Source organism: Triticum dicoccoides, chromosome 2A (genome assembly GCF_002162155.2).
Source record: "Triticum dicoccoides isolate Atlit2015 ecotype Zavitan chromosome 2A, WEW_v2.0, whole genome shotgun sequence".
Classification (NCBI taxonomy): Eukaryota; Viridiplantae; Streptophyta; class Magnoliopsida; order Poales; family Poaceae; genus Triticum; species Triticum dicoccoides.
Window position 1 is genome coordinate 620783199 of NC_041382.1, and position 12720 is coordinate 620795918.

General features: G+C 53.5%; 1 protein-coding gene across 1 annotated transcript; it reads left to right on the top strand.

Moving 5' to 3' along the window:
• The first annotated feature begins 5444 nt into the window (after positions 1–5444).
• On the top strand, positions 5445–6700 carry LOC119355801 (putative GEM-like protein 8). Its single transcript, XM_037622679.1, has 2 exons — positions 5445–5816; positions 5908–6700. Exons 1-2 carry the CDS (start codon positions 5624–5626, stop codon positions 6360–6362), a joined length of 648 nt encoding a protein of 215 aa, XP_037478576.1. The 5' UTR covers positions 5445–5623; the 3' UTR covers positions 6363–6700.
• The last annotated feature ends 6020 nt before the right edge of the window (positions 6701–12720 follow it).

The following is a 12720-nucleotide window of genomic DNA, read 5'->3' on the forward strand; positions in this document are numbered from 1 at the left end:
AGGCCGAACCTGACGCAGCCACTGCACGGACGCACGCGCACACCGCGCCCCAGGCTCGCCACGGCTTATTGCCCAACACTCTCCCCCTAAGTCGTGGCCTAGAGGAGACCGTTGTCCTCGACGTCGACGTCCGCCACCAGTGCCCGCTCCACCGCCGGCGCCTCCGCAGCTCCGGGCAATCGCGCTTGAAGTGGCTGCGCTCGCCGCACTTGTAGCAGCGGCCACGCCTGTTGCCGCCATCCCGCGTCGCCACGCTGCGTGCGTCGTCGTCATCGTCCCGTGCTCCCCCTTGACGCCGCTCTCGCGCTCACCACTGCGCCGCTGTGTACAGGAGATGCTCGTCCGCCCGCTCGCCAATGTTCTGCACGCGGCGCCGTACCCGCTCATCGAAAGCGCGCAGCCGCCCGAGCGCCTCGTCGTACGTCAGCTCCTCGAGGGTGCAGAACTGCTCGATGCCGGCGACGACGGGAAAAAGGCGGTCCAGCACCGTGTCCAGGAGCTTCTTCATCAGCTCCGTCTCGCCCAACGTCTCGCCCAGGCCCGCGAACCATGCCGCCATGCCCGCAAGCCGTCTGGCGTACGCGTCCAGGGACTCGCCGTCCTCCATCTTCAGCCGATCCAGCTCGCTGTGCAGCGTCACCCTCCTCGTCGCGCGCACCCGCTCGGCGCCGACGAAGCGCACCTTCAGAGAGTCCCATACCTCTCTTGAGGTGGCTTTCGTCGCCACCGAGAGCAGCGCGTCCTCTGGCAGCCCCGACAGAAGCATCGCCCTCGCCGTCTTGCACTTTTTGGCGTTCACCGCCGCGTCGCCCGCCGGCGCCACCGCCTCCCACAGCGTGTGGGCATCAAGGATCGCCTGTGCCTTGATCGCCCACACGGTGTAGCCGTCCGGCGCGAGCACCGGCATCGCCATGGACACCTATCCGCCCGCGCTGCCTCCGCCGTGTGAAACCAGAGCCATCAATTCCGGCGATCTCCCTCACCTCGCTCTGATACCAAATGTTGGTGCAGCGGCTGCGGCAAACGACGGTGGTCACCGGAGACAAGCTCGGGGAGGAGGAGGAAGAACACACAAGTTTCGCCGGCGCACGAACGCCCCCCGCCCCCTCCCCCCCACCCCCACCCCCGCACATACGGGTTTTCTTGTTTTTCACCACGAGCACGAACTCGTTTTCCTCAGCGATTACACAGGGGGGAGAGGGTTTTATACCTGAGCGCATGGACATTCCCGAGCTGCTCCACTACTCACCCACCTCCCACTCGCCGCGCCCTGCACGCTCTGGATCGCGCCCGCCCATCGCGCTCTGATGCGATCGCCGCGGCCACTCCGCGCGCCCTACGCTTCCCACGCCCTGGTCCTTCGCTAACAGAACCCACGCACACGCGCTATCTCATGCACACACACACACACCAACGCTCGGTCGCGCACGCACGCACCCGAGCCCTGCCACGGGCCGAAGCCGACGCGGCCACTGCACGCACGCACGCGCACACCGCACCGCGGGCTCGCCACGGCTTATTGCCCAACAAGTTTGGCGTCTTCATGAATAACATTTTGGAGTCCTTCGAAGCGGCCTTGACCTCAAGCTTCTTCTCTTGGAGATTGAGCTTCATATCTTGCATCTCCATGAAGATGTCAAACATATCTGCATTCTTCCCCTCCATCTCACTGTGCGTGATACTTGTCTGCTCCTTCTTCCTCGTGATGTGCTTGAACTTCTCCGTCATCTTGGCCGCCGACCCTTCTCGTGTCTCTTTCTCCTCCTCTCACTTGCTCCCCCGGTTCCTAATCATCTTCTTGGTCAGATCAAGCCATTCTTGTGTTGGAATGGTTGGATCACAACCTTCGTGTCTTCACTGATCATGACGGTCTTGAAGGAATTTGCAATCAAGGAGTTTCACTTGCTTTGTCCATTCAACATTGACCAACAATGCATATAGTTGAAGTGCTTCTTCTCCATCTTGTGATATAACAAGCACGCACGTATGGGGCTAGCAAAGAAAGATAATGGATGATCAACAAATTCCAACATTGAGCTAGTGAATGAAATGACCAACACATAGAGCCACATGCCACAAGACTTACGAGATCTTGTATTGTTGCACCACTTGGCCATCGGGGTTTCACTTCTTTGAAAAAGGCGCAAAACTTGTTGACGATCTCTTGAATATTGTATCATCGATAGCTGAGCGACTTTGAATTCCGTTGATGCATCACTTCATTGTGGTAGGGATCGTTGTGCTTTTGCTCGTGAAACCAAATATGCACGCTTTGCCAAAATGCCGCACCCTAAAATGGATCGATACTAGTGGCCAACCATGCCTCAAGCAACAATTCATCCTTCTTTTGGGAAAATTTAGCCCCATCCGCTTCTTGTTTGGGACGGCACATGATGATCACTACTGGTTCGGATCCATGTCTTGCTTCCTGGTGTCTGTTGGGTGTCCGGCTGCGATTGTTCCTTGGCTGAGAGTCCTCCACTTGTCCGTCTTCGTAGCCACTGCGTTGTGGATAATTTCCATCGTCGCCTCATTGTCTACCTGGTCCCTCTTGGATGATGCATTCCGGCAAATAGTGATTGGGCATCGACGGATGAGCGATTCACAGCCGACATATGCGACCGGACAAGCCCCACCAATTGCGACTCCATGAAGTCATAATCGGTGTTGAGGTTAACGATAAACGGGACTCGATGGTTGGAGGTGAAGGAGGACGCAAACTGTTGCGGCGATTGATGCGTACCAAAGTGTTGCGAAGCGTAGTAGTAGGGTGGCTTCAACTGGGACGAGCACACCGTCGATTGCACAGGCTACAACAAGGTGACGACGAGCTATGCCGGACGAGGTCCGCTCTCACTGGCTGCCATCGCACCACCCGGCTTCTTCCTCGCCTTGTGGAGATGTGCATTGCCTTTCACGTCCGCGGTCATGCAAGTAGCCTCCACACTCAGTTCCTTTTGCTCCGGCGGGATGACGATCAACAGTCCTCCGCGCGGTGGCTCCATTACAGTGGTGGACCGCCAAACGGTAGGACGGAGGCGATGATCGAGGCAGAGACAGGGAAAATGGGTGGCTTTCAAGCGAAAACATTGATGGGAATGTCCAAATGCGCGAGCTCCGATGGAGTTTTTGGGTGGACCAGGCATGTCGGAGTCAACGTGGCGGTTGTCCGGACAACCGCAGACCTTCACTACGTTAGATTCCTATTTGTGAGAATTTGGACCTCCAGATCTGTTCGAACAAATTTAATGAGGGTTGTTGCAAGGCAAAAAAAACATATCTGAACTGTTTGATCCAAACCTTTATTGGCGATTTGATGATCCATGTTGCTTAAGAGCATCTCCAGCCCCGTCCCCAACAAAGCCCCCCAGACGATTTTTCGGCCGTCGGCGTCAAAAATCGGCCCAGTCGTGCCCTCAAAGGCCCTTTTTTTGCCGGCGGGGGCTGAAATTGGCGCCGGCGAACCCAGGCCGAACCCAGCGCGCCGGGGGCGCCGGTCGAACCGTTTTTGGCGTGAAAATCGACGGTCCCTCCTTGGCAGCGACTCGGCGCTTCTCGTCGCTTCGTCGTCCTCATCGCCTCGGTTCCCGCGACGGAATCAATGCCAAAGCTGACGGGCGCTGCCACGCCGCCTCCTCCATTGGTGCCTCATGGGCGGCGCAGTGAAGACGAGACGACGCGCGTCCTCTCGCCCGCCACGCGTACACACGGCGGCCACGCGAGCGCCACCTATATAAGCCGACCCCTCCCGCACTGGTGACGCACAACCTCTCCACCGCCGATGCCCCCGTTCCTCGACTCCCCCGTTCCTCCCTCTCTTCTCGCCGTCTCTAGTGCACCCAATGGCCGAGCGCTTTCCAGGCGACGGCGCGGCGACGAACGGCTTCGGCCGCCGCCACCTTCACGAGGACGAAACTCGGCTTCTCTATGAGGCCGAGTACCTGGCCTCGCCGGACATGCGGGTGCCCGGGGCTTGGAGGATCAGCGCCGGCGGGATCCCGGTGCCACCGCCGCCCACCGGGGCGGCGCGTCGTGCGGAGATCGCCCGCATCCGCGCCTCTCTGCATCAGGCGGCGAGCGAAGTTCCGAGGTACGTCCCCGACAGCCTGCTGTGGGAGCAGTACTTCTGGCGCCGCCACACTGAGCAGCTCGAGGCCACCAACGGCGTCGTGCCCTCCGGGGGGCTCAACTCCGACAGCCGCCGCCGATGGTGGGGCATGCCCGGCCGCACGCTGGAGGACGTCCTCGAGTACATCGAGGGCGGCAACACGCCTAGGCTGGAGTACCCCGCTCCCCCTCCTTCTCCCGCCGGCGTGGGACCTCGTGGACGCCGAGACGCGTGGACCCGACGTCCTCCTCCTCGTCCGGTCGCTTGTCCGGCTCTCCCTCCCTCCCCCCCCGTCAAGCCGGAACCCCAAGACGCGCCGATCAGCCAGCGCACCCGCAGTTCCGGCATCCGCATCGCCGAGCCCATCCCCACCTCTGCCCGGCTCGTCAGGCCGAAGGTGGAGCCCGACCTCCCCGCAGAGTCCGAGGCATAGTCCGGTGCGGCTTCTCCGACGAGGAGGCCTTAAAGTGGGTGCGGGACGACTACCTCCGCGACGAGATGGTCCGGCAGCACCGAGCCCTGGAGGAGATAGCCGCCCGCCAGCGTGGGCGCGAGGACGAGAACGGCGTCGTGATCCTCGTCAGCAACGACGACGAGGACGCCCCCGGACCGTCCAACCTGCCGCGCGTCGGCGACCCTAGGCAGGGGAGCAGCAGGGCCGGGGGCCGCGGAGGAGGCGACGACGACGGCGGCGGCGACGGCGGCCAGTACACGAAGTTATACATGCTCCTCGGCATGTAGAGCTTCATAGGCGGCGGGCGACGAGGAACGGCGAGGGCGACGGCGGGTCTAGTAGTGTTTTTTTTTCTTTTGCAAAATATTTCAAAAATATTATGAACTCGTCGAAGTTTGGTTGAATTTGTGTCTTGTTTATGTCGGATTTTGTTTTTTAAAAAAACGTGGGCGCGGCGACTGGGGAGCATCACTCCTCAGTGCGCGGTTAGCGCCGGCTCATCCCCAGGGGCGATTTTTAATGCCTCCTGCGGGGCCAACGGCTGGAGATGCTCTAAGGAGGGCAGATGTTTCTGGAGTCCCCAATTGCATGGGTGCATGTGACAGCCGGTTGGTTGAAGGCATCATCGATCATGGTCCATGCATGGATGACTAGATGTCACTCGTGACACGCACAAAAGTTTTGCAGTGGACCCTTGCACATGCAGCACAACCCTAGGAGGGGTCCAGCTCCACATAGGAAGAAGCACTTATTTTATCCAGAATCTTGGTGGGCGCGGGTGACTGTTCTATTCAAAAGCTAATTGGATAAACACCCGGCTTTTTTGGTTAAGTTTTTACAGGTTCCAGTCCAGAGCTTATAAAAGGCGCCCCCTCCTTCCCATTCAGAGCACGGAGCTCCAGCACCAACCCACATACCCACAGACACGCCAACAACTCACCAGCAACCTCAAGACAGAGGCCGGAAATTGAGGCGCAAAGGAAGGAAGCAGAGCAAAGTCTTCTCTTCGCCTCCGCGTCTTACGAGAGAAACAAGTCTTCGGTTCTTCATTCCCACAGCAAATGGAGAAGGCAGGACATCAGCATGTGATCGGCATCCCAGTGAGCAGCACTGCTATCGGCATCGAGGAGCCCGAGTTCACCAGCGATGGAGCTACCTATGTCGACGGCGATGCCAAGTATTCGACGAGCGCGCGTACCGGCGGCAAATCAGGCAGGGCAGGGGACAAGTTCGCTCGAGGAATCAGAGAACATGGTAAGTCCTTCTTCCCCAGTCCGTCCAGGGGATATGTAGCTTCATCAGCTGTGAAGGGGTAGACACTGACCATAGATATGTCCTTCTGCAGTGACTCTCGGCCCAAAACTGTACGAGACCGTGAGGGGCAAGCTCTCGCTGGGCGCGAGAATCCTCCAGGCCGGCGGCGTGGAGAACGTCTTCCGGCGGTGGTTCTCCGTGGAGAAGAAAGAAAAGCTCCTCAACGCCTCGCAGTGCTACCTGTCGACCACCGCCGGCCCGATCGCCGGGATGCTCTTCGTATCCACGGAGAGGGTGGCCTTCCGCAGCGACCGGTCGCTGGCGCTGACGTCGCCCAAGGGCGACACGGTGCGGGTGCCGTACAAGGTGGCCGTCCCGCTGCGGAGGGTGAAGGCGGCCAGGCGGAGCGAGAACCAGCACCGGCCGGAGCAGAAGTACGTCCAGCTGGTCACCGACGACGGCTTCGAGTTCTGGTTCATGGGCTTCGTCAGCTACCAGGCGTCCCTGCAGCACCTCGAGCAGGCCATCGCGGAGTCGCACCTCTGACCCCATCAATTGATCAAAGAAGCGTACGCGCTATGTGTCTTGTGTTGTGTGGTCTGGTTTGATCCGTTGTGCATAGGTAAGTAGGGTTCCACGGTGGATTGCTTGTCGTTTTTGGCATTGGAGCAAGTCCGGTATACTTAAATGGTAGGAGAAATTTAATTTAGGGCGTGAAAATTTCTTCATGTTGAAGAAGTACTGTATGTATGAATGGTACAGTCGCCACGGCAAAAGTGCCATCATAAACGTGTGGTATGCACTAGTTCAGTGAGAAAAACCACGAATTGTTTGTTCCACTTCTTTACAGCTTGCAAGTGCGTTCAGCGCGTCTCTTTTTTTCAGCATTTCTTTGAGGAAATGTTCTCAAAACCCTGTAAAGCTAAAGCTCATGCCGAGACAGGCTGTGTATGCTTACATAAAGAAGTGAATTTATATTATCAAGAGAAATCAAACCTAACTTGAGCTGTCAAGTGCCTAATAATTCGTAGAAACACCTGTAATGTATGCAACTGCCCTAACCTACGTTATTTGTTGAACTGAAAAGTACAGAATTAAAGAAAAGCACTGGGAGAATAAAATTTATGGAACAATACCAAAGGACACCAAATGTCTCCGGCGATGCATCTAGTATCGTTGGTGGGCATGTGGAGGTGTGTTCTCGGTGGATTTGCTCGGATCTGATCGTTGTTCGTCTATATTCGTGTCTTTGGGTTGGATCCTTCCGATATATGTTATTCTTCATCGGCGGCGGTTGCTGTTCTGGTGCGATGGTCCTATGAAGCCTTAGCGCAACAACTTTTCGACTGTGACCACAACAAGTTGTACCCGACTCCGGCGATGGAGGGACGATGACGGCGGCGCGCCTTCCGCTCGCTTCGATGCTTGTAGTCGTCGCTAGCTGATCCATGAATTTAGATGTAATTTTTTATTATTTCTGATATTCCTTGTATTGTCATGATTGAAAATGAATAGATCAAATGTTTTTTTCAAAAAAAAAACACCAGATGTCTATGGGTGGCACATGGACCTGGAACCACAAGTGGTGACAACCAGCTGCATAATGCAAAGCTGCATATTCAGGGGTATGTCCCAAATATATTTCTAAGCATCACACTTTTTTGTGAATGCCATTAAGTTAATCCCAACGAAATTAATACTGCAATATATAGCCTCGCCAGCTGATTCCCATCGAATATTCTGATAACACATGCATGTGGCTATTTTACTATTCTCTTCAACCATATTTAAGAACATAATGAGTACTGCAACCATATTTAAGCTTGGAGTAATTAATAAGAGAAGGATTCATATGGAATGGGCAGTGTATGTCCACTGCAACTGTTTTCTTTTAACAAAGGCAAATGCTTTGCCATGTTAATTCAATAAGTAGGGTCTTATAACATGTACAAAAGAGAAAGAAAAAAAAGGTCAAACAGAAAGCATACTCTTCCAATATCAACTCTCCTAATTGCTTTGCTTCGGCCATCATCCAAGCTTTTGGTAACAAGAACCAAACACTTTTGAAGGCTTGTGTTCTGCTCATTCCAAATTATTTATGATACAACAGCATAAGGGTTGTGACACGCCATGCTGTCGAGGCAACCATCAACTAGTGATGCAAAGAGACCACATACCACAAGTTTGGACATATGTCATATTGTTAGCCAAGATTTTGCACCCACGGCGACTCCAAGCTTGACGAAGATGAGGGGCGTCACAGCATCGAGGATCCTTACGGCGTCGACATGCCTTACCATTCCTTGCCTTCTGCTTTGGTCGGAACTTAATTTAATCGAGGCCATCTGCCTCATGGGTTGATAACTTTTCACACGGCAAGGATTTACCATAGTCCATAATTTACATGCAAAAAATGCTAGACCTACGTAATCTAACTATGTAAACTTACGTTCCTTCCATCCTAAACTAATTAGGCCCCCCTGATTTTCAGTGGATGGGCCTGGGCAGTTTTCTCTCCCAACCGAATCTGGCCACGTCAGCTTCTTCGTAGGTTACATAGATGTAGCAAAGCTCTTTACATGCCCATGGATGACCTTACATAGCCTGGGGGTCCTTCACAAATGACCAAGGCCACCCTTGAAGAGATGAGGTAGGAGGGTAGAACTATTGATAATTTCCCGTCCTTTGATCCATGTGCCTCGAGTTTAGCTAGGAGGTGGGTTGTAGCCCACTAAGGAGAGAATCCCTATACTATTTGAAGGCATTCTTGATTGGGCTTGGGTCTTTACTTCTTTGCGATGCGATCTTCTTTCTTTGACTTGTTCACCATAAACATTTGCTTGGACTTCCATTGACCGAGGTGGCTTGCTAGGACCCGCGAGAACTTGCTTGGACTATTGTTGACCTCATTGACTTGCATGGACTATCCTTCAATTTTGTTGACCACCGATGTGGCATGCCATATAGGATAGAGGGCAAGACCTAGAGTAGGGTCGAATCCATTACCAAAAGGACATTCTTTTATCTCAACTTAACATTGTTCTCTATCCCACCTAGATAGTGAAGATAGAAAACCATCTAAATAGCAGATTTATTTCGTGATAAAGGGCGTCTTTGTTGACTCGTCATATAACATCGAGAGATAAAATAATAATGAGCAACATTCGGCCTATGTATGACTTGGATGACAAACCCAATGACATCGATAGATTCATACAGGACTAATATCCAGCCCAACTCTTTAGATCCAAAACCCACATATTTTACGACATGTTTAGGTTGCTTCAGTGCAGTACAATGCTCAGTCTTGTGTGAATACCTCTAGCAAACCACACAATAGAAATTACCTTTGAAGTCTTTATTCCCATGTCCAATCCCTTTACACTTGCCACATATTTGATCACATTTTGCCATCTTTGATCTCCCCTTTGTGGCCAGACTCTCTTGTGGACACCTCTTTGTCATTTAAGGACACAAACAATACATCCATTTTAGGAAAATTAGACATGAGATACTATATGTGACATATGTTCAGTCGGCATAAAACCCATCAGCCCCATTCCCAAGCCGACATGCATCGACTTGGGGAAATTCTGAATTGGTAAGGAAGAAAATTGTACTCGCAACTGCTGCAAACTCCTCATCTGAACTACTCCACCAATTTTTTGATTAGAAGGACCTAGATTTCCCACTTGTGCCCCTTTTTGTACTCCAGACGCATTGGTTAGGCATAAGGGGTTACTACCAAATCGACCTTGCAATCTGCCATTACTTCGACCCCCACAACCTGCCTGAGTAGGGAAACCTACACCTCTATTCTACTGAAAGACCTGTGCACCACTACTACCACTATTATTCCCATAGAAACCATCTCTAAATCCTCCATCTCCATCTCTCCCATCAAACTGATCCTGGTTTCTGCTATCTTGTCTGCTATATTTCTTCCTGCCTTGGGAAGAACCTGTTCTGAACTGGGAATTACTACATCTACTACCTTGTCATCCTCTGTTATGCCTAGATTGCCATTTTCCTTGTCATTCTGCCATCAGATCACCTCTAGTCTCTTCCCGTTCTTCCTCACATAAACTAAAAGACCTACCCGCCACATCCTCCTCTCTCAGGGTGGGGAGGGGACAGAAATCAAGATGAACTAGGGCAGGAATGGGGATGGGTATATCAAGATACTCCCTCGGTAACTTTTTTTGAGAGTACGCAAATTGCGTACCATTGATTCATAGAAGGCAAAGATTAGTTACAAGAATTACAATTGACGGCCAAACCACAACCGGTTGGCACATCGAGCTCAACACTCCAACTCACACACTCTACTACTCAACTAAATGTTAGACTTCTCTACCTCCTGCCGACACCCATCTCAAAAGTTTATGGTGTATCAATTCAGCAGTGCCCCATTCATCCGTGATAGCATTTGAAGCAAAAACCCTACCATTGGTAATATGCTTCCTCGACCTTGCCCACCAATCCTCCAGATTATCTACCACTATTGGCAAGATGGAAGTATCTATGCCGAGTCTCCTAAAGCTTAGGAACCAGACATGTCGAGCAAAAACACACTGAAATAGAATATGGTCCACAATGTCCTCCTCCTGATCACACAGGTAGCAAACTGAAGTCAGATCCTGCAGCCCGTGTCTGAATCTACGGTCCGACGTCCGAAGACGATAGTGCAAGGCCAACCATATAAAGATCTTGCAAGTGAGCGGTGCCCAGCACAGCCATACTGCAGGTGCACATTGAAATCTCATGCTCCCTTCACATAGCATCTTATAAGCAGAGCTAGCCGTATGCATGCCCAAGGCATCCCATTGCCAGACCGACTTGTCCTCCTCAACGGGAGTGAGATCCACATCGACCAGTCTATCCCAGAGATGGATGAACTGAATCAACCCCTTAGTCGACATCTCTCCTACAATGTCCGATGTCCATGCATGTAGATGCATCGCATCCTTTACAGTCCTTTTGTTCACTACTTGTGTCTTGACCTTGTCCATATTTAGGGGAGCAATTTCAGCAATACGAGCTCCATTTAGTCAGCGGTCTCTCCAAAACACCATACTGGATCCCTCCCCTAGCTGCCAGTTGACCAAGCTGTCAAACGTCGTCGGAACTTGCTTGTCGGAGGTGAAACTTAGGACTCGCCAAGGCCGCGAGCTGTAAGTACCTTGAGCCATTCCCACCGCAGTCTAAGAGCGATCCCATGTTTGTCCAAATTTATAACTCCAAGCCCTGCCAGACCTTTAGGGCGGAAAACCCGCTGCCAGGCAACAACACACTTCCCTGCATGAATGGTGTCAGATCCAGCCCAAAAGAATGCTCGGCGCCCCTTGTCCACCCTCTCAAATGCCCATTTGGGCGCTTCTGCCACCATTAAGTGATGAGTGGGGCGAGCTCAAACAACCCGATTGACCAAAATAAGACGACCCGACCTAGTAACCAGACCCCTCTGCCATCCTGAAACAATCTTCAAAACATCATCCACAATTGGCTGTCACTCAGAGCGGGTGAGTTGTCCTTCTCCATTTTCCACGGCAACGCACTCTTCGCCAATTCCTCATCTTCCTCTTCAGCGCGAATCATAATGGTCGAAGACTTCGCATAGTTAATCCTAAGGCCCGAGGCCTCTCCGAAGATCATGATTACCTCTTTGACAAACATCAAGTCAGGTCTCGATGGTCTGATAACACAACATCATCCGCATAAAGCAAGAGGCGCTGCATAGGTGTGCATCCTGGAATAAGACGTGCATTAAGTTACAGAAGGAGTAGCAGATAAAGCTCTTTGTGTTTAATAAGTTTCTCTCAGGAGCAACTCAATCCAGAAAATTAACAGTGACTTGCTCTCCTCCTACTCTGGCTCAAAACAAACCAAGTTTATTAAGATTCATGCACTCACGTGTACCACATCAAAAGGTCGTTGGTATGAATTCTGGGTTAGCATCTGATCGATCTAATAAAAACACACTGAAAAACATCTAGACGTTTAGAGCAACTCCAATGGAGTGACCCATTTTATTTGTTTGGGTCATCCGGACACAAAACACAGCCCAACGGGGCGACCCAAACGGACATCCGTGTCCGCATGTTGTCCGTTTGTCCTCCCTCTCGACCCAAATTGAACGCAAAAATGGGTCACGAATGGATCCGCGGCGGACAAAACGAGGGCTCTCGTCGTCCGCTCTCGTCCGCTGTTGCCCCCTCAGGTGTCCACCCTGGCCTTACTAGTCAGCGACACCGCACGGTTCGCTCGACAGGAAACTGCAGGCGAGATCCAGCCACGGGCGCTGTGCAGCGCCTGCGCCTCCACGGCGTCGGCCTGGCGGGCACCCTCGCCCCGTCGCTGGCGCGCCTCCCCGCGCTCGAGTCCGTCTCGCTCTTCGGGAACGCGCTCTCTGGCGGGATCCCGGCGGGCTACGCGTCCCTGGCGCCCACGCGCCGCCGGAGATGAACTACATCTCCGTCCGGAGCAACGAGCTCTCCGGCCTCCTCGAAGCACCACCTCAAATCCCCGCTGCTGCTGGTGGTGGTAGTGGTACTAGCCCGTCTCTCTCCTCTGGCGGAAGCGGAAGGACGGAGGCTTCTCTCCCCAGGCAGGGCAGCGGAGAGCGAGGGGGCGGACGCACGGGCGGAGACGCCGGAGAGAGCGCGCCACCCATCGGCGGCTGCGCTCCCGTCGCCAAGCTGCAGCCCACGCACGCCGGTGGCGGAGGCTGCGGCGGCGGGCCGGTGGTGGCCACGGAGGAGCGCGGCGCATCGAGGAAGGAGTCCATGCCGGCAGCCTCGCTTGTCCGCTTTTTGGTTTTGTGCGTTGCGTTCACCCACAAGCTGTGCGTGCAGTGCCGGTCCCCGAGTTTCGAAGGCCCCAGGGCGAATTCAATGAATGGGCC